The sequence below is a fragment of the Serinus canaria genome, chromosome 24 (assembly GCF_022539315.1).
Source record: "Serinus canaria isolate serCan28SL12 chromosome 24, serCan2020, whole genome shotgun sequence".
Taxonomy (NCBI): Eukaryota; Metazoa; Chordata; class Aves; order Passeriformes; family Fringillidae; genus Serinus; species Serinus canaria.
In genome coordinates this window covers 310,133-334,500 of record NC_066337.1, presented here as the reverse complement: position 1 = coordinate 334,500, position 24,368 = coordinate 310,133, and the positions used below count along the sequence as shown (strand labels likewise).

Here is a 24,368-nt window from a genome sequence, read left to right as displayed (position 1 = left end):
GAAACACCAACATGACTCAGCAGAGCTTTGGGTGGGAACAAGCTCCCATTTCAGAATCACATTTAACTAAAGGTTTCATTTTTAGCTAAATTCAGTCTTATGTAACAGCTTCAGCAACTTCATCACTCATGACCAAGACTTTTCCGTGGCATTTTTTGGGTCTCATTGGCATTTTTGGACATCTCTTGGTTTTTTTTAAATGAACTTGTAGCAACTCTCAGGCTAAATAATTCTTCATTTTTCCCAGGCCCTCCATTGCAACAGTTGTTTTCCTTCCATTTACTCCTCAGCCTCAGTTTTGGGGGTAGTTTTCTGGGTAAATCTGGTAAATTTCTGGTAAATCTTCTATGTGCCCAGAGCAGGGTGAGTGTAAACCCCTCAGTTAATTCTGATTTATTCCAGGGTTTGTGGGACACAAAATGTCATCAGGCTCCTGGGACATTTGTGAAACAGTTTAATGAAGAGATAAGAAATACCTGCAGCTTGGCTTTTGCCTCTAGAAAATTTGAATTCTCCCACCTGAAAAACACAGAGGGTTTGGGCATACAACCCCACCACTGATAAAGGAGAGGATGACTGTGGGATGCTTCCTCCCTCCTAGCAGCATACCTCTCTAGGAGGTGAGAAAGATGGATTAATTAATAATTATTTATTATTTAAGAACTCATATGTTTAAACAACATGTGGTACAAGGAGAGGGAATAGATTTTATGTCAAGAAATCAAAATAGTAATATAATAATAAAAGAAAAAGACAGGGTTGGCAGACAGCCCTTCTAAACCTCAAGTCATTTATAAAACAGGGTGGATATATTTAAAACATTAAAACCTGTCTTTCTTATTACAAATTCCCTGTGGCAGGTATAGCTGCTCTCAGTGCTGTAAGTAGCTGCACTGCTCCCTAAAAGTGAGTTAAACCCAGGGCTGGAGCACAGAAGGCCCTGTCAGAGCTTCCTTTACAAATAGCCATAATAACGCTTCTCTCCCTCCCAAGGGTGTCATGAGGGTTAATTATTTAACATTTGTAAAGCACTGCAGGACTGGAGAGGAAAGTGGAAAGTATTATTAAGGATAAACTCAGCTTTACTCGAGGCCTGGTCAGAAAATTGTATTTGGAGTTGAAATATGGGTTAGGAGTGGGTATCCTAGGAGGGGCATTCATCAAACCTGGTAAGCATGGAAAATGGAAAATGAAGTGCTTTGAAGGAGTTAATCCAGTTAATAATTAAGGCAGTGTTTTGGGGATGAGGGGTGCACCTGGGTAATTACTCGGGGGGTAATGCCCCACACAGCTCCCCTGTATCCCACCCTGCATGAGGTGGGTAATGGGGAGCTCTGACTGAAGGAAATTTAATCATTGTACAAAATCTGAGAAAATTAAGATCTGGAGAGGAAAGGCCTTGAGACATCCAGAATTCAGCAACTCATGGATTACTTTTGTGGGAGAAAACTGCAAATTAAAGCACCTGGTATGCCCAGGAGTGAGAGATTTCTGTGTCCAGGGTCACCTTTCCCTGCCAGCTGGGGTTTGGGAGGCAGGGAGGAGGCAGGTGAGGCGGGTGCCAGAGGCAGGGGAGGAGCACAGATCACCTGGGAGCAGGTGCAGCACCAGGATCACCAGGATAGGTAAGGCTCTGCTGGCAAGGGCTGGCATGGGGAGGGGGGAGGCCACCCCACACCATGGGATGGGAAGGGAGCCCGTGCCTGCCCTTTATGGACCCCTCAATTTGGCATCCAAACTCCATGGGAAGGGAAGAGAGGAGTCAGGGTGGGTGAACCACTGCTTCCCTTAGGAAAGCAAATTTGGGAGAGATTTAAGTTTTCTCAGCCCACCAGGGAGTTGCCCTGCTCTGAGGTCCCAATGGAGGGGCTCACAGGGGATTCTGCTGGGCTGGGAGGCAATGGGACAGCCCAGCAAACCTGCAGCAGCTTTTTCCAAGGAGGAAGTTGAAAGATAAACATGATACGTGGGGCCCCAAAGCAGGCAGAGGTGAAAGCGAGGCAGCCTGGGGCCAGCAGGGCCCCAAAATCCCCTCATTACTCTGGAAGGAAGCCTTGCTGGCTCCCTGCTCCACTGCCAGCCAAATAAAATGCAAACCCTCTGCCTCACAACCAAACTGAAATTGCTGCTGCGTGCACTGAACCAAAAACTCCCTCCCTGCTCGCTCCCTACCGAAAACTCCTCTACCCACAGCAATGCCTAGAAAAGTCACTTCCAGTGCCTAAAACATCACAGTTTGGATTTGTGGAGTTCCAGAATGGTTTGGGTTAGAAGGAACCTTAAAGCTCATCTCATGCCATCTCCCTTGCTGTGGGCAGGGCCACCTGTGCTGCAGGGAAAGGTTTTTTTCCTTCTTTCTTCCATTCTTCCGGCTAGCTTATTGTTAAATAATTACCAGTCCCTCACCTTGGCAGAACAGGGTGTGATGTCCGAGGCTCCAGGTGCTTGTGGAGGGGGATGTTGGGGACCACAGCTCTGGGGTACCCAGGGACAAGCTGTGGTACTCAGCAGGCTTAGGGTTATGTGTTTTATGGGTATTTTGGGTATATATTGCATCAGAAATGGTTTTAATCCTTTGTCTTGGATAGTTTTCCCTGAGGGATGTTGAAGACACACTGTGCTTAACCTGTGTCACGTTCTGGGGCAGTTGGGATAATTTGAGGACAAGTATTCATCTCCTCTTTGGAAAATGCCCAGAGAAGTTGTGGAATCCTGCAAAACTATGGTCTCCCACCCCTGGAAGAGTTCAAAGCCAGCTTGGATGGGACTTAGAACAACTTCAGCTAGTAGAAGGTGTCCCTGCCCATGGCAAGGGGTGGAACTGTATTATCTTGAAATTCTCCCCAACCTAAACTGTTCTGTGATTCTAGGATTCTATAAATACTGATTTTTGGGTGGCATTTTTGATGGTGATAATTCTGGGTTAGAGTTTATTTTGGGCTGGTACCTGTGAGGGGTTATTGGACTCAGGGCTGCCCCATCACACATCATGGTACAAGGGAGGCAGTTCAGGGCACAGACGGCATCCACTCCTTTAGAAAGCACTTAATATCTTTACCATCACACAGAGGCAAAGAAAAATGGCATTGGATATGGTAAAGTGTATTTCCCCCAACAGGTAGTTTTTAAAGTCAGACCTCACTGTCTTAAAACCACAAATAAACAAATGCAGGTCACAAAGGAATGACAGTGCAGGTTCTGAGCCTCTGTAATTAGGTTTTAACTAATTTATTTTGTTTCTCAGCTTTCTTTGCTGGGATGTATTTTTTTGTTGCTTCCCTGATGACAGGGCTCAGAGCAAGGATGGGGTGGAGAATCCAAATCAGGGGCCTATAAAACAGGAGACAAATGGAGGCAGCATAAGGAAGAGGAAGCAGAGAGCCATATAAGCTCTCCATCACTAGTTTTTGTAGCTCTCTCCCTCAGTGTCTCTTTCCAGGTGGATCCATTGTGTCTATTAAATAGATGTCTAGTCCAGCATCCTGAATTTAAAGCTTTCATCCCTGATTGAACTTTCATGTTGAACTTTCTCATTTCAGGAGAACAGATTATCTCAGTTTGTGTTCTCTGTCTGCAGCCACTGCATAAGCTCCTGCAGTACCTGATGGTCCTTCAGATACTTCCTGGCAATGGAGCCTAATAGTGTCCACTGATGATGATAATTTTTTAATCTAAGTCCAAATGCCTTAAGGATCCTTTAGAGGCAGAAATGTTGCTTTCCTGCTTTTCCAGCAGCAGCTGAGCTTACCAGTATGAGGAAGATTATTGTTCAGTGTCACTGTTAACACTCCCTGGTGTGGACAGAGACAGAGGGAAAAGAGAGCCTGATGATAATGAGATGAAATGGTTCAGAGTGGGGTTTTAGCTGGACATTAATGCATTAGGGATCCAGCTCCTGTGGGAGCTAATGGAAGTGCTGCTATGATTATAAGGGCCTCTGCAGACAAATAAGGCAGTGCTGGTAATGAGTGAGGCAGCACAGGGTACAGGAGAGCTTATCACTGTCAGTGATGCCTCTCCTGATACCTTTCAGGTGTCTCCTGCCATCTCTCCGTCCTCAGAGGCAGAGATAGCTCACTCCTGAGTCAGAGATAGCTCACTCACTGCCACCTCAGCTGTCAGTCTGTAGGTCTCGATTTGATGCACTCCTGCAGCTGCAGATTCAACACAGAGCCCCTCTGGAAAGCTGGAAATAGCTTCATTATTTCCAGATATGCATCTCAGTGGCATTCCTCACCTCAGCCTGAGCTCAGCTTGGGTGTTTTTTTCATAAGTCAAGACATTTCTCCTCTTCCCTGAGTCAGCCTTTCCCTGGGGACCATCCCTGTCACCCACAGATGCTCTGGGAGCCAAGCACAGGTACAGTGAGCAAACCAGCTCTGGTGTGTCTGAACTGCCTGATTCACACAGGTTGAAGGGCAAAGTTAATTGTAGGGGTGATGGCTGTCAGCTCTGCCCACTAGTGAGCTTTAGACTGCGATTTCCTAGCTGGGGAAAAAGGAAGTGATGCCTTGACTGAGACACTATCAAGGGACTAAAAAAAAACCCCAAAAAACCAAACCAAACAAAAAAATCCCTCAGGAAACTGAATGAGATATTTGGAATAGTAAAATGGCCCAGGTTGTGGCTAGAAAGAGAGTTTGTGGTTGCCAGAGTAGTCTGAGAAGAAGGAGGTGAAAGCCTAATTGGGCTCTCAGACTCCTTACTATCCTCCAGATGCCTCCCGCTGTGGTTGGGTGCATTAGCTATAAACCAAGAAAAACCAGCTCCTCTGGGAGGTGATAAGAGCAGATGAAACAGTAAATCATTAAGCAGATACAGTGTAGGGCACCATAATAAACAGGGGAACAGGGGGCAAAGAGCACGAATGACAAGCCAGCAAGGACACGGCGGGGGGGGGGGGGGGTGTTGCCAAACATGGCTGGGTGATGAGGGAAGGGGCAAAGTCACATTCAGCAGGGATGCCCTGGGATGGTGGCTATGGCCACCAACACCAGCACCCACTAGACCTTCAGGTTGCTTTTTTCCCTGCTGATTGTAAGCATGTCTCACTTCCTTTGGAGCTACAGGGATAAACAAGAGCTGCTTGCCTTAGGGCACAACATAATTGTGGTTGGTTTTTTCCCCTGTGCTTACCCATTGCATGTTTTTCAGAGGAGGAAGAGAAGCAGGAGAAATAGTTTTGTGGGTCACGTGTCCCAGCTGAGCCATGTGCTCCCTGTTATAAGGCAGGAATGGAGACCAGCAACCACAAAAGAGTCCCCATGACCCCTTGAGCTCAGCCCAGATCACATAAGCACTGTAAGGTGGCTGTGCATACCCACTTAGCTGATCTTTTAATTGTGATTGATTGGCGTATCCTTCAGGTCATCCCAGTTTGACTGCATCGATCTCAGCTGGAAAGCCACCAGGCCCCACTTTATATCAGTCTTTAATATGTAACTGCAAGAGCTACATTAGTTATATATTTGAGTGTATATTGCTATGGTCATGTTATAATTGTAGCATTAATACAGCAGGATATGGCAGCAATCCTTCTTGTTGTGGTATTCTGGGATGGGTTTTGTTCTGCTTCCAGTTATTACCCTGATATTTCACCATCCCTCCTTGTTCCTGATCTAAATTTCCCCTCTTTCAGTTTAAAGCCATTACCCCCATTTCATGTATATGATGAGATTCTCTACTTACCCAGAAAATACAGATTTTTTTTTCAGCCCTCTCCATGGCTTGGGAATGCTGCTCCCTTAATCACAGGCAAACAGTTGGATGCTCCATTTCCCAACTGCCCCTTTCAAAGGACTGCAGAAATGATTGTATTAACCCACTGGACTGTGCTAGCCCTGCTGGTAAACAGCTTCTTGGTTTGATTTTCTGTTTAATTACCCAATGCAACCTTTGTCAATAAATCTTTCCTTTTAAGTCATGAAATAAGGCAGAACCCTGCCGTGCTAATAGTGACCTGCAAAGCTGCCAGCTCATATCATGCCCTTTCTATGCACAGCTTTTCCACTCTTGGATTAAAACCCCCTAAATTCATCTTCATGAACCCACTGGGATAGCCAGAGGTACTTGGTGAAGACAGGATGGAAACCAGCCTGGTGGCACTGCAGGAACATCAGCCCTGTGTGCTGCCCTGTGTGGCTGCATCTGCCAGGGTGATGTTTGCACATGGAGCCAATGTTTGCTTTGCTCGAGCTGTTGGATTAGCTGTTTGGTTAAACCAGCTCAGATCAGGCAGGTTGGTTGCAGGGATTTAGGAGATTAATTTTAACCCTGTGGATTTTTCTCCATGGGGACAGACTCCTCTGGGAGATGGTATCTGCACCAGCCATGGACTTTCAGGGATGAAACAAGGTGTCCCTGGGAGAAACCATCCTGAAATCAGATAGAAAGAAAGCCAAAGAAACAACTCCCTTTCTCCAAGGCTGACAGCAATAACTCATGTTTAACCCCACACACAAATTATCCCTTGTGCAACACCACAATAAGAATATTTTTGGTTTATATTTTCAGCAAGTGGGGACTGAAGCCCAAAATACTGCTGGGGAAGGCAGTTTCAGGATAATCAGGATGTCTGGCATGGGGAGGTCAGATCCAGCTCCAAACTATGCAACTTCTGCTATGCAGTTTCTGCCCATGGTTAAGTGTGGATTGGTACAGAGATGTTTCTAAACAGAGAAGGAAGTCCTGGGCACCAGCAGCACAGCCTTGTTATCAATTAAAACATTCCTAATTACTCAGTGTGACACCACCTCACACCAAGGCGGCCCTCAAACATATGGTTGAGCCCACATGAAAGAGCTGATCAGTTCTCAACCTAATTAAGCAAACAGCAAACAGGAGCTGGCTGGGTTTAATTGCTGTAATTCTCCCAGGAAATGGGTCCCCCAGCATCCTGCAAACCTTGTGTGTGTGCACTCCGGCACAGAGGCTCCAGCAGCTTGGTGCAAGTCCTGGTTCAGGGATGCTCAGGAGAGGGAAGAAGGAGTGTGAGCAGGTCAGGATGCAGGGAACGACTTGATTTGTTTGCCTAAACCCACAATGTTTTGTTTCTAGCAGCTTTTGGGGTATTTTTTAAGGTATATTTTTAACAAAATCTCTCAGAGAGATCCTTGGAATTAAAGGTTCAGGCTGTTATGTATCAGATATTGCAGCAGATTTGGGGCTTTTTTGAAACAACTGTGGCTTTTTTTGACATTTGCAAGGACCTCAGAGAGGTCCCAGGGGTTCCTGGTGCTCCTTCCTATTCCCATGTGCTTGGTCAAGCCTACTCCAGTCCTCCCTGAAAGGGAAATCTTGTTTTTCCCTAGTGTTATGCCAAATAACTTGTGTAAATTGAATAATTATATTGTTTTTCTTTGCCTTGTAGTCAGAAGAGCTTGACAGGATGGCAAATTTTAAGGGTCACGCACTTCCAGGCAGCTTCTTCCTGCTCTTTGGACTCTGGTGGTCTGTGAAATACTCACTGCAGTATCTCAGCCAGAAAGTAAATAAAAAATCCCACAGGGCTTACTGTTTCCAGCGTGTGGATGCCATTGAAGGGGGAATCAAAATCCTCTTTTCTCTAATAGGTAAGGGTTATATTTCACTTGCTATGCCAGTATTCACCTAGTCTGCACTGATGACTGTACAGGAGCCCTGACTCCATAGAAACTGGCCCAGATGTGGAAGGATCAGAGAATCTTTAAGGCTTGAAAAGACCTCTTAGATCATTAAGTCCAACCACTAACCACTGCCACATCCCCCATTAAACCATGAACCTGAGCACTCTATCCACATATTTTTGAATACTTCCAAGTATGGTGATTCCAGCACTCCTCTGGGCAGCCTGGATGCATCCTTGATGTCCATCTTGACTTGATCTCTGGTATAGTTTGATGTGGAAAAGCAAGTCTCATACCCCTTCCCAAAGCTGAGCTGCCGTTAAACACAGGCCTGATTTTTCCATCCAGTCTTTTCTCCCTAATGTAAACTCACCAGTTCCTGCTTCAGAACCCAAGCACCAAGGAGCAGACTCAACCATTGCAAATAAACCCCCAGAAACTCCATGCTCTTGGTGTCCTGCAGGGATGCTGGCAGAGCAGTTTGTTCCCGATGGTCCTCACTTGTACCTGTACAGCGGGGAGAAGCACGACTGGGTGAAGCTGATGAACTGGCAGCACACCACCATGTACCTCTTCTACGGCCTCTCTGGGGTGGTAGATGTCTTCACCTTCATCTCCCAGGTGGTGCCACAGGGTCTGGATCGCCTTATGTTGGCCATGGCTGTGTTTGCTGAAGGTTGGTAGAAGGTGGTGCTTAATTTGTGGAGGGATATTGGGGACCAAGTCAGAGAAGAGCTAAAATTTGCCTGACAGAGATGTGGCTCCAGATGCTTCTGGAGATAGGACACATTGTAGGGGATATATTATGGCAGGGTGGGGTGGAATTAGATGAGAAATACAGTCACAGATAGGTTCTGATTTAGGATTTCTGAGGCTACTGCAGTGCAAAGCAGCAGAATGAGGTTCCTTTTTATGATAAATAGCTGGTGAACTCTTCATTCCTCTGCCATCCACAGGCTGTTCCACTGCCCCATGTTCCCCCGAGAGCCATTAATTGCACTGCAGGCATCATTAGCCTCATCTCCTTGCATAGCACGTGGCAATTTGAAGTGATTTATTTCGGCTTCAGCACATCAGGAATATCATTCTGTCCTCAGGCTGCCTTGCAAGTTGCCAGCTGGAATTCCAGACCTCTTTTGGATCATAGAATCATGTAAAGGCTTGGTTTGGAAGGAAGCTTAAGGATCATCTAGTTCCAACACTCTGTGGGAAAAGAAGGTCTTGTTTATAGAGAATGAAGGCACAGCTGTTAATTTTTCTTTACCAATCACAGCAGTTTTTGAGGCAGCAGCAGGGGCAGCTCCAAATGCACAGTTTGGCATGTGAGAACAGGAAATCTATCATTTACAGCTCCCAAAAAATGGTGAAGTTTGGCAATAAGAAGGAAGGACACAGCAGAAGCCTGGCTGGAAGGGAAGGGTCATCTGAAGAGGTGACGGCACAGATGTGGGAAGAAAACTACCCTGTCCTTGGTCATTGTATCACTCAGATCCTCCTGTCCCAAAGTTGGGCATCTCATCCTTCCAGGATGCTGGGATGCCAGGAGGCCTAGGGGATGGTGCTATGTGGAGTCCCCTCTTTCCATGATGCTGTGTCTCAATTTGCCATCCAGGCAGGTGATTTACTCAGCTCGGTGCCATGGCTGTTGTTGTTAATGCTGCTCTAAGCAGGGCTCGTGTTTTGGCAGGTTGTCTCTTCTATTACCATGTCCTTCACCGCCCTATGTTGGATCAACACATCCACTCCCTGCTGCTCATCGCCATCTTTGCTGGGGCTGGCAGCACCCTGCTGGAGGTTTTCCTGCGTGACAACATTGTCCTGGAGATGTTCCGAGCCCACATCACCATTGTCCAGGGAACGTGGTTCTGGCAGGTCTGTTCTGCCTTCCCAGAGCAATGATGCAAAGAGAAAAGAGGGGAACAAGTTATACATCACATATCAATCACACATCTCCCAAGGATTATTTTGCCAGGCTCATTTCATAAATGGCTCATAACCCAGAATGAAAATTTATTTATCACAGGTCATCTCTGATGGCTGCTCCTGCTGCAAGAGCTGTTTGTTTTGGCTTATTGCTTCTCCAGGGGGAAGAGCAAAAGCAAGTGAGCAACATTTTACAGTACCTAACAACCAAGTACTAATTAATGTGTCGAATGCTCCCTACAGCCCTCCCTCTGGTTTAGTCAAAAAATACAAACTTCACCAGCAATAAAACAGCTGAGTTAAAATACAGCCAGCTGCTTACTTTGGTAGGAGTTGGAAAAGCAAAAAAATCAGTTGGAGATAATTGCTCTGAAAACTGAGCTGTCAACAAAAGCCCCAAACAAACAAAAAAAGAAAAAAACCCAAACCAACCAACTAACCAAAAATTAACCAACAAAAAAAGAACTGAAATAACCACCCCAAAAACCAAACCACTTTCCCTTCTCTTTTTCAAGGCTGTACTAGCTCAAACCAGCCTTTATTCAGAGGAAAAAAACTGGGCTGAGCTTGTAAAATACAACATCTGGAGTTTTTAAAGGATGGCTTGGGGTTTGGAATGCTGAGGGACAATTGTTCTGAATATTGAACAGAAAAAGAGTTATCTTGGGTACAGATGTACTTTGTGTGGTCTCTCATTGCAAGGATGAGCTTCACTCTCAGCAAAAACCTCTATCCTGGTCAGGGCCCAAGTTCCTTGGTCACCACATGAATAAAGGTAACTCTGTGAGGATGATGAGGCCTCTGGCTCTGAGGTTATTTAAGGTCCCTTCCAACCCAAACAATTCTGGCATTCTGGGATTCTATAATTTTCTTCCCAATGTAGTTGTTTCACCAACTTCTTGTTCCACCCAGATCGGTGTTGTGCTGTTCCAGCCATGGGGAGGTCCCATGTGGGATGAGAATGACCACAGCAACATCATGTTCCTCACGATGTGCTTCTTCTGGCACTGGGCAGCTGCTGTGGCCATCCTGGCTGTGAACTACAGCCTCGCTTACTGGTATGGCTGGGGCAGGGCTGGGGTAGGCAGGCAGGGTGGGATGTCTGCAGTGACACAGATGTAACCCAGCCCTTCCTGCAGTACAAAATCACAGTTGAACAAGCAGTCCCAGACTCCTGCAGGTTTTAGGGCATGGTATTGAGTGCACAGAATGCAAAACAGTGTCAGCAAGAGGCACAGGCATTAAATGGGAAGTTAAACAACTGAGTCCCTAGAGGTGCTCCTGGAAGTCACACTGCTTATTTTCCTCTGCAATGAGTGCTGAAGTCAAACTTTAGTTTGACAGAGACATCAAAGCATTACCACGACCCCCTGACACTTCATCCTCTGCCTTGTAAGAACTTCAAAGCTGTTGAAGGTCATTGCATTCTTGTAGGTACAAAAACTAGGACATTACCGGCCCCCAGTCTGGCTTTTCCAAGGGGATGAGAAGATTATCCCACTTTAAGGGATGCTCTGTGTAAGCTACAGAATGGATGGTTCAGTCCATGCCATCAAATAGACTTTATACAGAACAAAAACCACTCAGTTCCCCCATCAATAGCAATTTAGGACCTCTAGAATAAGTGTTCTGGTGAGTGCCATTAGGTTGGGTTTTTTTCTAATAATGATTTATTGCTCCTGTGCTGCAGCTGTCTCCAGAGGCTCCGGAGGGGCAGTGGAGAGCCCTACATCAACCTGGGGGTCCGGCAGCAGAAGTGTGACAGCAGCTCCCAAGCTGCCTTCTTGAACGGCTCTGATGAAGAGTGAAGAGGGTGCAAACTCCTGCTCCAAATACATAAACAGTCACTTTTCCAGAAGAAACAAATCAAATTAAATATTTTTGTTTTGGAAGAGAGGTGCCCCCATGGTGCTGCTGGGAGGAAGGCTGAGCACACAGGGCTGGCTGCCTCCATCCATATCCAAATATATCTGGCTCAGACATGGCCACAACTTTGAAGTGATTTTTAGCAGAAAAACAAAGCATGGAAATTCAGCATGACAAGATTACTTCATCCTGTGGGCTCCCTTGTATGCTCCCATAGGGATGGAGGGCATCTTGCGGCCAGCTGACTTTTCCAAGAGCCTGGAGGCTTTGACCTGCTATGGCTGAAGTCAGGGAAATCTCCAGGCTGAGGTCATGCACCTCTGACCCCAAGAAGGACGAGTTAGTGAGTGTTGAATGTGAGACTATGGCAATTTTTGCAACACCACGGCTTGATTGCACACAATACAAATGTTATTACTGAAGCTTTGAACTAAAGAGGGGTTTTGTTAATCATTTTCATGTTCACTTAAAGGCTAAGAGAGTAAATAAATGTAAAATAAAAATACTCACTGAGCTGATATCCTTAAATTTAAGACCGATAAATTATAGAATGTGCAATAATAGCTTAGAAAAATCCATCCCTCAAACCTGCAAAACCTAAAGGACTGTAAGATACATGGCCATGCAGCAGGGATTAATGAAATGTCCCAGTTTTCCATTGAAAATAAACCCCCTCAGCTTGGAAAGCAAGATGAAACAAGCACATGATTTGTCTTAAGCTGCCTTTACTAGCTAATTTCTTGCAAAAAGTGACTGGAAATGACATCTCCTACACATGAGGAAAATATGCTTGTATGGAGATTTTAAATAAATTATAAATATACATTTATATATATAAAGAAATAAAATAACCACCAGCACATGGTATATTACCATTTATTTTATATCTCAAACCCCAGGGCCAGAAGGATGCTCTGCACTGAGATCTTCTGCCTTCTGTGTAGTGGGGGTTTTGCAAGAGATTTTTGTACTCATGTTCATGACTGCACAGGTCCAAAGGAAGGCAAAGCTTGTCCTTTAACCCTTTTCCCTTTGTGCAAAGAGCCTGTCACAGACTATAGAGACTGCAGCCTGGATTTTATTGCTTATTAACAATGCCAAAAAGAGTAGCTTTTCTTGAATGCTAGTGTTCCTGTATATCAACTTCTAAGCTGGTTTGTTTTGCAGGGCTGGATACTGGGAGGTGCAAACAGACTGGGCATGATGAGAATGAAGCAGCAGAGCTACATCTCCATAAATCCATCTCATAAACTCATGACTGGGTCTCATGAGTCGTAACCACTGAACATGCGGAGCATTTTGTAGATATCTTTTTTTTCTGCCAAGGCAGAATAGCTTTTCCAAACATCTCAAATTCCTCTGGCTGCTGTGGGGAGACACAAATCATTCTGCAGTTGCCACCTGCTAATGGCAGAGACCCCCTCCCCGCCATGAGGAAGGGGACAAACGAGGTTAATGGGAGTGCTGCAGGACAAGGACAGGTTCATTGAAGAGCAAAAAGGCCTTCTGTGATGCTCTGAATTATTTCTGGTCTTTTGTGAATAATTTTCTTTTAGGAAACAGCCCAAGCATTGCTATTCCCATTAAACAGCCAGGGGAGGGCAGCAGCTGCTGTTGGACTAGGAATGGATCCAAGCTGGATGCAGTCCTCCTACCCACCCTCAAAAGCCAGAGATTTTTTCCATTCCAGGGCACAATGAAAGCACAAAGCACAAATGAAGGCTAACTCTGGTTTTAAAAGCACTCTTTGCTTTTGGAATTGGGATAGGGTTTATTTAATTCTTCACAGCTCTTAATCAAGTTGTTGTCTCCTTTCCCCCCTCCTTTCTTTGGCCCCTGTCACTGTATGGCAACAAAACACCTTTTTCCTCCACAGCCCCAGTGTCTGGAATTGTTTCTGTTTGCTTCATTAACTCTCTGCTCCCACAAACATCCCAGGACTGTCAGCAAAGCACTCACTAATTTGTTTTCCGGCTCTGGAGCACATTCTTTTCCAAAGTATGAAGGTCAGGAAAGGAGGAGAGATCCAGCCTGTGATTAAGGAAGAAAATACAGTTTGGGTTCATTTCTGCATGAGAATTAATGATTTTCATTTCAACTAAAACCAGTTTGTAAGTAGTTTAGGTACCCAAACAAAGTATGAAGGTGTCTGGATCAGAGGTACATAGATGGTTTATTATACAAAAGTGCAACCTTAAGCCATCCTTACAGCTATTTCTTGAGTGATGGATATTTTAGGACAGTCCTAGATGGAGACTTGCTTTTAATACAACATTAATATCAATCAGTTGTTCCGGATCATGTTTTTCAGCATATAATATTTGGATTTGATGATCTTGGAGGTTTTCTCCACCTAAACCATTCTATAATTCTATAAATTGAGTTAAAGTGTCTCTGGACCCATTGGCCATACAGCTGGAGTGGGCTGGGAGTGTGCTTGGATCCATATCCACACTGATTTAAAAAAGACTGGGATCCCGAGCAGGTGTCTCAGGGATGGGTTTTTTTTGTGTAACTGTAGTCTGATGTTTGATTTTGTCACTCAGGGGTCCTGCTCATCCACGGCTGGAAGAAGCTGCTGACCCTGCCCTTCTCTTACAAAGAAGCCCCGACAACACCTCCAAAGCAGCCAAAGGTCTTGGCAGTTGCTCTTCCTACAGCTGGAAAGACAAACCCTTCATCAGGAGCCAGCACAGCCTATCCATAAGCCACTCATTCCTGGGGCAGAGATAGGATGTCTTGCTGCCACCCGCACAGCCACTTTTATGTGAGGCTGAAATGAAGGTGTAGCAGTAGAACAAGCCCTGCCTCTGTTTTTACCACCTGCTTTACCTCCTGTTGCCTGTTTATGAAAGCTGTTGCCTGTTTATGTTAGCATTCATAATAATAATAATAATAAGAAGAATACTTTGCTCTTCCCAAACAACCATCCATCTGCAGCACTCGAGCTGCTGGTGCTGGCAAACCTTTAATTAGATTGTGCCTCCCACCACCCCCAGGAAGGAGACAAACATTATCACATTTTTTCATTAGCACTGAGGCTGATGATGAACCTTCAGGGAGAAGATGTTGCAGTTACAGCTGAGAGAAAAAGAACAAGAAAAAACCAAAAATACGAAATCAAATTCAATTCAGGGTTTAGCTTGAGGAGCTGGAGGGAGTTGGACACACTTCAGTCTTTTCCTAGGAGTAAGAAGGGGTATATTCCTAAAGAACTGAAATGGAATCACATCCATTTGTGCCCACAGTTATTTTAGCATGCATGGAGTTTCAGTGACCTGCCAGGGGATTTTGGGGGATTTGTTATCTTTTCTCCCAACCACCTATCAGAGTTAAATCCTCATTTTTCTCATGGGGATGGTTTAAAAGAAACCTCCTTTCCTCAACTGTTTAAGGCACTGAAAACTTCCTTCACTGTCTGTAACTTAACTTGCTCTTTTCAAAGAGGCTTTCTCTTTGGTCTTTACTCTTTACTGGCCCTTTATGGAAAAAGGCACATTGATCCTCTGTGTAGACAACTTTCTAGCTGGGCGATGTTCTTCCTGTCACTCTCTAGCTGCTGCACTCCCCCTTCATCTTTCCCCACTTTCTCCTAGGGCTTGATTCCTACTGCTTGGGAAGCAGCTTCTTGCCCTTTGGGGTAGTGGTTTATGGGGATAGGTGGTTGCAGAAAGGAAAACTAAGCTGAAAGAGGTCCCCTTCAGCAGATGGTGCTGCTGCAAAAAGGTATGGTTCTCATCCTGCATTATTTTCATTGATAGATCTGTAAGGAAGAACTCCCATGAGGGTCGTTTTTCTCCCTGTGCTTGGATTTATTGTTGTATCAAGTTCCTAAGCTTAGGCTTGGGTGAAACTGCCATTTGTGGAAGCCCCTTTGCTACTGTGAGCTTCCCAGGACCGTTTTGCAGGTGTACTCATCCCTGTTCCACTCATCCTGCTTCTCAGGCACCATTGGAAGTGAGCAGTGATGGGTGTATGGCACAGCTTCTTGTTTTCCTTCCTTCCTCCCACTTGATACGAAGATAATGGGAATAAAAGGCTCCTGGCTATGGCTTGGTGACTTTTCTGGCTGTGCTGGACCACAGCCCATCACCCTGGGGAGGCTGCTTTTCTTCTCTACTGCTCCAGCCTTGGGTTTCTGTGGGTCACTGACTCTGGGCAGGGCTGGTTCTTCAAGCTTGCTTGGGATGGGTTTGGCAACATGAGTGAGAAGTTCCTAGGAGAACTGCTTGTTTGGGAATGTGGCTGTGCCAGGGTCAGGGCCTTGAGCAGGGCTCTGGGGTGATACTGAATGTTTCTACACCATCACCTCAATGTTGTAGAAGGACATGAGGACACTCAGGTGGCCTGAGGTATTTGTTTGACTGAAGGACTTGCAGTGCTCATCTCTGAAGCCATCAGTGTGATGGGCAGCAGCTCCAAAGTGGCTTGGGCCTGTGGTTGCTTGGTGAAGTGCAGCATTATTGTATTAGAGAGGAAAAGGAGTGGAAACAGGCTGCTGTGTCCTGCCTGCCCATCTTTAGGGGGAGAGGGGGCCATGGCCCTCATTTCTTAGCTGCTGTGGACTGGGAGGTGAAGCTCACAAAGGCTCTGCCCTGGTTTGTGAGCTTCTGGCCCAAAATCTCCTGTCCTCAGGCAACTTTTATAAGATTGGACCCCCTAAAAGGTTATCATGTCCCTGGCAGCCCAGTTCACAGACTTCCAGCAGAGCCCTGTCAGACCTCACTGCCACCTTCTCTCTGCTTGGCTCTTTATCCAGTCATCCCAAGTGCCATCCTAACAACTGAATAGACATGGTTGCCATGGGAACAGGAATTGGCTGCTTATTCTGATTTTTGTGGCAAATTCCAGGAGAGTTGTTGGCTGTTTTTTTAATAGCAGACAGGAGGTGGCCCAGGTTGTGAAAGGTGGTTGACTCAGGGTGCTTTGAACTGGCCCTCGGAATGTTCAGCTCCAAACATCCTGTTTGAGGGGCACCTCCCCATGGTGGCTTCTCCCTTTATCTGCGTCTTCTGAGTAATAACCTCCTTGCTGACACATCTGGAGAGGGAGAAGGACAGGCAGGAGTCACAGGTAAACTCTTCCATCCGCACATTGGTGAGCAGCCGTGCCATGGCTGCTGGAACTTGGAAAGAAGGAACATAGGGAGAACATCCATGAGAGACAAGGGCTCATTGTGATGACAAGTGTGGGTGAGGCTGGTGGAAGTGGTGCTGATAGTGCCAGAAATCTCTGGCTTTAGCCATTTTTGGGGGGGATTACTGTGTTTTGGAGCAGAGTGATAGCAGAGGATGGAAGTTGTTCAGCCTGAAGAGAAGGCTCTGGGGAGCCCTTAGAGCTCCTTCCAGTACCTAGAGGGGCCCCAAGAGAGCTGGAGAGGGACTCCTGGAGTGTCAGGACAAGGGGAATGGCTTCCCACTGCCAGAGGGCAGGGATAGATGGGACATTAGGAGGAAATCCTTCCCTGTGAGGGTGGGGAGGTCCTGGCACAGGGTCCCCAGAGAAGCTGTGGCTGCCCCATCCCTGAAAGTGTCCAAGGATGGAGGAGGAGTCACAAAGAGAAGACCCTCCCAAATGTCTGCGGTCAGGTGCTGAGCTTGTCTTCTGCACACAAGCTGGCTGTCCTGAAATGCTGATGGGTACTTGTAGGGAATGCTGGCGTATCCAGAGGGACAGCAGCAATCCCCTCCACTAGAGCAGGTGGGGTCAGAATCATGGATGGTGATGGATCTGGAGCTGCAATGGCTTCAGGGGACAGCCTGAATCCTTCCTTCAGGGAAGTTGGGCAGGAATGCTGTCCTTCCCAAGCCAAGGCTGAGAAGGCTGTGAGCAGTCAGGCATGGCTCTGGAAGGACAGCAGGCAGCTCCTGGGGGTGACTGAGAGCAGGAGCATCACAGCCTGGAAGCTGTGGAGGGAGAGGGCAGCTCAGGTAATAACTTCTGTCTGCAGCTATATTTCAAGTGCTCTGACAGACAGAGCAGCTCCCAGGAGGAAAAAATAACCTGGTGTCTCTGCTCTTTGCTGGCTGCCATTTCCTTGAGCTTTTATGTGAGCGTGGGCTCCAAAGCTGGACTGGGGAAAGCCACTGGGTCAGGGGTGTCAGGGTTGGGCTTGTTGGGCTGGTCGAGGGGCCCTGTGAATGTGGGGGGTTTTTTTCTGTGCTTCAAATATGTGAGCTGTGCAAGTGGACTGTTGCTTGGAAACGTCTGTTTTTGCTGCAGAATAGTGACTGTTTTATAAAAGGAGGTGGGATTTTTTTAAAATTATTATTTTTTTTTGTGAGTGAGTGAGTGAGTGAGTGAGTGAGTGAGTGAGTGAGTGAGTGAGTGAGTGAGTGAGTGAGTGAGTTACATGCAAACTTCTGCTTGTGGACTGGGACATCTCTGCTACAAGAGGGTTGCTCCAGGATATGGCTGGATTCTTAGAAGTGTTAGAAGTGTTCAAGTCCAGGTTGGAAGGGGCTTGGAGCAACCTGGTCCAGTAGAACATGTCCCTGCCCATGGCAGGGAGTTGTAAAGAGATGAACTCTAAGGTCCCTTCCAGCCCAAACCATTCTGGGATCTGTGGTGGCTATTGAAGGGTTGTTTTCAGTTGCTGGAAAGCAAAGGAGACTCGTAGACTCATGACAACTCCCCAAAGCCTTGCTGGATTGGGCTTTAGAGGGGTTGTGAAGGAAAGGGGTCCCTGGTGCTGCAAGGCTGCTCTGCTGGGGAGAGGGATGGTCAGGGTAGGAGGTTCCAGGGACAGCTCTGAAACAGCAGGTTGGGTCTGCTGGTAACTCAGGCCGAGGGGGACATGGCACGTGGATGTGGGGTGACAGATCCCCAGGTTAATCCTGGATGCTGGCATGGCTTGGAGCAGCCTCTGGGGCTGCAGGTGGGACACATCTGTAATTTATGGACTCTGAGATGTCTTTGCTCTCCTTCTCTCCTCCACTTCATCATGCCAAATTAATGTTCCTGACATGTCTCTTAATCAGGGTGTGCTCCAACTTCAGGCTGTTGCCCTTGCAGTCACAAGTAGAACAATGGTAAAATTTGGTTATGTATCATGCAGTTGTGTTATGCTTAAATGTGCTTTATTGTTAGACACTTCAGATGCAGATGTCTGTGCAAGGAAGATAAGTGTCCTAGCTAGAGTGCCCAGGGTATAATCAAGAAAGATGTGGGTTCTCCTGGGACATCAGCCACCTCACCCTAATACAGGCACCCCAAATAGAGCAGAGAGCCATCCATGATCCCCAGCTCCTGGATGGGTCATTTCTCTCCTACCTGAAAGGATGTTTTATAATTTCTATCCTGAAAGGAAACCTTAGCATAGATTTGAGCCTTTCCCAGATTGCCTGTGTCCCAGAGATGCAAAGGATGACAATGGTTTCTACATTCCAATCCTGTGTTTGCCACACAGAGCTGAGCCAGTCTGACCTAGGTCTGCAGCCATAACCTGACCTGGAACATCTTGCAGAGCTCTCCCTCACCTCAGGCACTTGGAATGCCACATCCTACCCTTGTTTTGCAGTCCCTAATTACTTTCTAGTGTGGGAGGACTTGGAGAACGTGCTGGAGTTGTTCATCCAGCCTTTGTGATTTGCTTTGGTATTTATAAACACAGTGAGGATGTGATCTGTGATGCAAGGGCAGGTCGGTGTGGAAGCTTTGGAATGAGTAATGCCTTCCTCTGTGTACATCCGAGTTGCAGAAAAGGACTGGAAAGCCCATGAGGAGGAGAAAAGTGAGTCCTCCTTAGGTGGTAGAAGCTTACAGAGAGCAAGGAGCTCTAGAGGTCTTTCTGGAGGGAACAAGACCATACCCAGGTAAAACAATTCTAGAAACACTTTGATCATTATTTATTCCTTTCTGTGCTCGCTACACTGGGATTTTCTAAGGAATTTTGTTATGGCTGAAATACTTTGCAGGATATAAATTTGTACCTTTGCTCCTCTCCATCCTACTTGGTGGGTACTTTGGCAGTGATCCGACTTAGTCAAGGCTTTCTTTATGCTTCTTCCTATGGAGAGGAAATCTCTTGTGTCAAATCACCACTTGTGTGCCACACAAAGGTTGTGTGGAATATGCATAAGGCTCTTTTTCCAAATGTTAATGTTTCCTGGTTTGCGTCCTCCTGCACAGCCCAGAAAAGCCTTCACTGGCTGGAGCTCCTAATCCAGCACTGGATTCATCATCCTGGTAATTGCCTAGTTTGGAGCAAATTTATGGTCTAAGGAAATAATTGTCATGTTGCTTTTTATTGCTAAAAACTTTGTTGTGCTTCCTCTTCTAATAGCTGCTACGCTTTCTTGGGCACTACTGTATTGTTTTCTAGCATGAAGTTCTGATGAATTTATACACAGCCACATAAATACAAGTATGCACACATATACACAGTGGTGTACAGTGGCAGTTTCCCTGTGCTGCTATCCCATTTCTAGTATTCCCTGTTTGCACCTGAGCCATGTGCACCTGCTCTGTCGTGATGTGGGTCCCAGTGGATGCTGAGCAGCCCAACAACTCCCTTGGGGATGCTTTAGGTTGGTCCTCAGGCACTGTTTGTCCTTGCAGGTCTAGAGAATGAGTCCGATGCCAACAACATTTTTGGGCAGTGCCCTCCGGGGCACTTTCTTCTTCACCTTTGGCCTGTGGTGGTCGGTGAGGTACCCCCTGAAGTACCTCAGGAGGAAAGGGAGTGCTGAGGGCCAGCCGGGCCGTGGGCACATGGAGGTCTTCGAAGGCGCAGTCAAAGCTTTCTTTGCTCTAGTAGGTAAGAGAGGGTGATGATGAGTCTGTGCCCCAATATCTACCAACACAGGAGCAATTCTCCCACAACACTGGGCCTGTTTTAGTGGGTAATATCTGGTATGGGAGGGCTTAGGGACATGCTTGTGGCACAGGCTGGGACAAGGAGCTTGCTGTCCTTCTCCTGGGCAAACACCAGCAAAGGAACTTTACAGCTGCACACCTGCAAAGGAACATTTCCTCAGGCTTGTAATTTTCCCATGTACAAGGAAAAGTGACTTTTTCTGTCTTTGTCCAGGGATACTGGTGGAGCAGTTTGTCCCCACTGGTCCCCACCTGCAGCTGTACAGCCCCAAGACCCACAGCTGGACTGACCTCACCCACTGGCACTACTCCACCATCTACCTCTTCTTCCTCCTCTCCGGCATCACAGATATGGTCTCACACTCCCCACTCAAGCTGCCCCCTGGCTTGGACCGGCTCTCGCTGTCCCTGGCTCTGCTTGTGGAAGGTGAATTGTACCTGGTGCTTAGGGAAGACACAGAATAAGGAATTGCTGCAGTGCTCATGGGTGTGACAGCTCCTGGGCAGTCTGGGGGCCACAAAAGCAGACCTGGATGAGGTGTGGATGCACGATGACACTGGCTTTGTGACAGTCACCCCACCTCCCTGCTCCTCCTAAATATGGATCCAACCATAGCTGGATGCCACAGGGTATGCTTGAGGGATCTGTGCTTCACCTGGTGGCCAGCAGCTCTCTCACTCTGAAGTTACAAAAAGGTGTCCCGTCCCCGTCCCCGTCCCATCCCCCCGCCCACCTTGGTTGGATGCAGAGGGACAGATGCAAAGCTCCCCACCATCTTTTGAGCTCAAGGTGCCCATCCCTGTGCTCCTCCTGCAGACCTGTCTGGGACACAGGGTCTCCCCAGGTAAAGGGGCTCAGAGACTTCCACAGGTACAGGGGTTCTTCGGGAGCAGAACTGAGCCAGTGCTGGGGCTGCCTGGTGGTGACAGCTGGTGGAGCTGGTGGCTCTCTGGTTCTTCCCCCCAAGGCAGATCATGGCAAGGCCTGGAGCCTAAGAGTGAGTTTTCAGATGATTTTTAAGAGAAAAATCCCAGAGTGTCCTTTGCTAACACAGGGTGGATCTTGGCAGGTTTGCTCTTCTGTTTCCGTGACTACAGCGATGCTATGCTGGACCAGCACCTCCACTCCCTGCTGGCCGTGGCTATCTTTGCCGGAGCCCTCTGTGCCCTCCTAGAGGTGTTCCTCCGAGACCACATCATCCTGGAGACATTCAGAACCAGCTCCTTCCTTCTCCAGGGCTCTTGGCTTTGGCAGGTCAGTGTCTATCCAGTATTCACCTCAGACCTTTGCACCCAGGAAGGCGAGTGGAGTGGGGTTGCCCCTGAAGGCACATCTGTTGGGGTTAAATTTCTAGGCTGTTCAAATATCTTTTTAAATAAGAGGAAATGAGGCTCAGTGCCAGAGCTGCCATCATGAAGTGCATGTGTAATGTAGCAGCATGGACAGACCTGGAAATGAATGGAAAATGGAAACTGGAGCCCACAAGGGAAGGGAAGCGCAATCATAAATTTTTATTAATTTGATTAGGTCTATATTCTTCCTCTGTTTGTTCCAAGTAACTGGAAACATCTGGAAATTTCTCACACAATCTCCCTGCTTTTGGTCTAGGGGGAAATGCACATTCTGACAATGTCACCTTTTGGATGTCACCCTTTTCCAGGATGCTGGGCTTGCACTGCTAGTCGTAAGGATTATCTGCAGAGAATCCATCCCCTCCTGACACCCTTGTGTCAGTGGTTGGGGAAGCCAAGGGCAATGTCCCAGGTGTTACTTGGGGTTACAGTGCCTCTAGTCCACAGTCAGCTGCAGCAGGTGGGCTAAAATGAGGAGGAAAACAGGAGGGATGTGCTAAACTCTGACTTCTCTTTTATCTGTGACCAGATTGGGTTTGTGCTGTCCCCTCCATGGGGAGGACCAAGCTGGGACCAGAGCGACTACAGCAACCTCTTGTTCCTCACCATGTGCTTCTGCTGGCATTACTTGGGTGCTGTCGCCATTGTGGCCACCAATGCTGCTTCATCCCGCTGGTATGAGGGGGTCCTGGCACAGTGCATGGGCTGGGGTGGCCAAGAGCAGTAACCAGATCCAACAATGGGCTGGGAAATCCATGCACCAGTGTGTCATGGGATAAGGAGTGTGGATGTCCATGTGTATCCAAGCATGGCTTGGCTGGAAGGGGTGGGCTCTGTGCTACCACAGAGCAGCCTTCCCAAGCAGGGTGGGGTGAGCCAGTGGCTCTCACTACCCACCAGTCCCTGACCATTGTCTCTCTCTCCCCTTAGCTGCAATGAGTCCTGCCAGCTGAAATTTGGGGACATCGACGTGGAATTGGACTGTGGCTTGTGCCTCCACAGAGGGAAGAAGAGCTCCGGTGGCGCCTTGCTGCCGGAGAGCAGCTTGGATGACAAATGAGGCTGTGGTGGGCATGGAAATCTCTTCCCTGATGGTTTAGAGCTCTTGAGATGAGGTTTTTAATTAGTCTTGATAAAATACAGCGGCACTTGACAGTGGAGCATCAGAAGTAGAAGGCAGGACCCTGAGGGAGAGCATGACAGGAGATGCTAAGTCTTTCCTTGTGCATTCCTTTGGTAACCATGAGTTCATAATTCTCTCAGCTGCAGCTCAAGCTGCAGACTGCAGGACTAGTTTGCTGTTGGAGTCCAACTGGAGTGGCAAATCAGACTATCTTTTCTAACATTTCCCTTCTGCTTCCTCAGAAGGGAGCCAAGCCAGCGTTCAAAGCTCCTGGTGGTTGTCGTTCACTCTGATGTTAATGGAGAGGGTTTTGTACTAAGCTGAATGTACAGACTATCTGTGATCACCAATAAAGTGCTTTAACACATCTCCTCCATGGATCTCTTGAACACCCTGCTGCAGGCTAAGGCAATGTTGGCTTCAAAATGGTTTAGGCAGTTGATGAAATATCTGAGGGTTGGGACTGTGTATGATTTAATGTGGATAAATCTGCCCAGGGAAAGATGGGTGGCCAGTGGATGGAAAGGATGGAGTGTAGCTGCTCTCCTACTTATTTATCATCAGAAGCTGAGTCAGGCACATGAGCCAGGGGTTTGGTGTTCCTGGGAGATAAGATGTTTGCTGGGCAGGGGGCTCAGCTGAGAGACCCTTGAAGCAAAATGATGGCTTCAGCTGGCTGGGGGTGGGTGTATGGATGGTCTTGGGAAGTCTCTGAGAGTCTTGCAGTGATTTCAATTTTTCTCCAACACCTTTATTCCCTCCTTGGAGCTAGTTACTTCCAAAGAAAACCTTCCAGTTAGGGGTGTCTGCCTTGCTGTTGGAGACTCCTTTTGTTTGCAGCTGAACAGTGTGGGGAGATCCTTCCTGCAGGGAGGTGGAGAACAAAACCAAATTTAAAAGATAACATTAGGAGGATTAGTGAAAGAACATCACTAATCATCACCCAAAAGTTCATCATCAGCATCTAAAATGTTTGTGCCATGCCCTTGGCTGAGGGCTGGGCTGGGTGAACAGGGGAGCACCAGCAGCACTGATTTTATTATCTTCCAACACCTTTACTGAATTCCCCTGAGAAATGCAAGAGCCAATTTAGTCTGAACACATCCCGGATGGGCTGCACAGTCTGGGAGGAAAGAAAAATTCCTCCTGCCTCAGACCAGTTGTTATTCCTAGCCCCATGAGAACTCCCTGGAAGAGTGAGTACTGCCTATTTAATTTTTTATTTTGCATTTTATTTTTATTTTTTCTTTTATTTTTTGTTTTTGTTTTGGTTTAGGGTTTTTTTTTTTTTTATTTTATTCTTATTTTTCTCCTTTTGGAGCAAGGCTGGAAGAAGATCAATGTTTTGTGTCCAGAAAAAAGCCTCGAGGAGCAGAGAAAACCAAGCGCAGTACTTTGGGCTCCCGCATTCGGCAACCACACACAGAGGATTGCCCTCCTGAGCAATGGTTTCTCCAGGACTTGGTTGCTTTAAAGTTGGGCTGGTGTGGATCTCCAGTACTGGAGTGAGAGCTTCCATTGTGCTCTATGGAGGTGATGTGCTCCCATTGTTAATAATCCTCCTGGGACTAGAAGTGGGGTCATTGTGTCAAGTTGTTATAGACTGGCTACCACTAATGGGAAGCTCGGTGCAGAGGTTACAACCTGTTGTACTGGGCTTGGATTGAAAAGAAGGGGATAAA

At 47.0% G+C, this 24,368-nt stretch overlaps 2 protein-coding genes across 9 annotated transcripts; both read left to right on the top strand.

Moving 5' to 3' along the window:
* The first annotated feature begins 1,570 nt into the window (after positions 1–1,570).
* TMEM45B (transmembrane protein 45B) lies at positions 1,571–12,147 on the top strand. Its single transcript, XM_009097839.4, has 6 exons — positions 1,571–1,625; positions 7,370–7,571; positions 8,068–8,280; positions 9,292–9,476; positions 10,440–10,585; positions 11,218–12,147. Exons 2-6 carry the CDS (start codon positions 7,388–7,390, stop codon positions 11,333–11,335), a joined length of 846 nt encoding a protein of 281 aa, XP_009096087.1. The 5' UTR covers positions 1,571–1,625; positions 7,370–7,387; the 3' UTR covers positions 11,336–12,147.
* Positions 12,148–16,321: 4,174 nt separating this feature from the next.
* On the top strand, positions 16,322–23,053 carry LOC103822817 (transmembrane protein 45B-like). Of its 8 annotated transcripts, none has more exons than XM_018922823.3 (7): positions 16,407–16,466; positions 19,093–19,207; positions 19,953–20,151; positions 20,425–20,637; positions 21,281–21,465; positions 22,093–22,238; positions 22,494–23,053. In XM_018922823.3, the coding sequence occupies exons 3-7, from the start codon at positions 19,962–19,964 to the stop codon at positions 22,621–22,623; spliced, it is 864 nt and encodes a 287-aa protein (XP_018778368.1). In that variant the 5' UTR covers positions 16,407–16,466; positions 19,093–19,207; positions 19,953–19,961; the 3' UTR covers positions 22,624–23,053. The 8 variants fall into 8 exon arrangements, with proteins under 8 accessions (XP_018778371.1, XP_018778368.1, XP_050839525.1 ...); XM_018922825.3 differs by lacking the exon at positions 16,407–16,466 and adding an exon at positions 16,477–16,585; XM_018922824.3 differs by lacking the exon at positions 16,407–16,466 and adding an exon at positions 16,877–17,093.
* The last annotated feature ends 1,315 nt before the right edge of the window (positions 23,054–24,368 follow it).

Excerpts from the sequence above, each read along its gene's own strand:
- TMEM45B (XM_009097839.4), top strand. The coding sequence starts at position 7,388 with ATGGCAAATTTTAAGGGTCACGCACTTCCAGGCAGCTTCTTCCTGCTC. Across the intron at positions 7,572-8,067 it reads AATCCTCTTTTCTCTAATAG|GGATGCTGGCAGAGCAGTTT; the intron begins GTAAGGGTTATA and ends GGTGTCCTGCAG. Across the intron at positions 8,281-9,291 it reads CATGGCTGTGTTTGCTGAAG|GTTGTCTCTTCTATTACCAT; the intron begins GTTGGTAGAAGG and ends GTGTTTTGGCAG.
- LOC103822817 (XM_018922826.3), top strand. The coding sequence starts at position 19,962 with ATGAGTCCGATGCCAACAACATTTTTGGGCAGTGCCCTCCGGGGCACT. Across the intron at positions 20,638-21,280 it reads CCTGGCTCTGCTTGTGGAAG|GTTTGCTCTTCTGTTTCCGT; the intron begins GTGAATTGTACC and ends GGATCTTGGCAG. Across the intron at positions 22,239-22,493 it reads AATGCTGCTTCATCCCGCTG|CTGCAATGAGTCCTGCCAGC; the intron begins GTATGAGGGGGT and ends CTCTCCCCTTAG.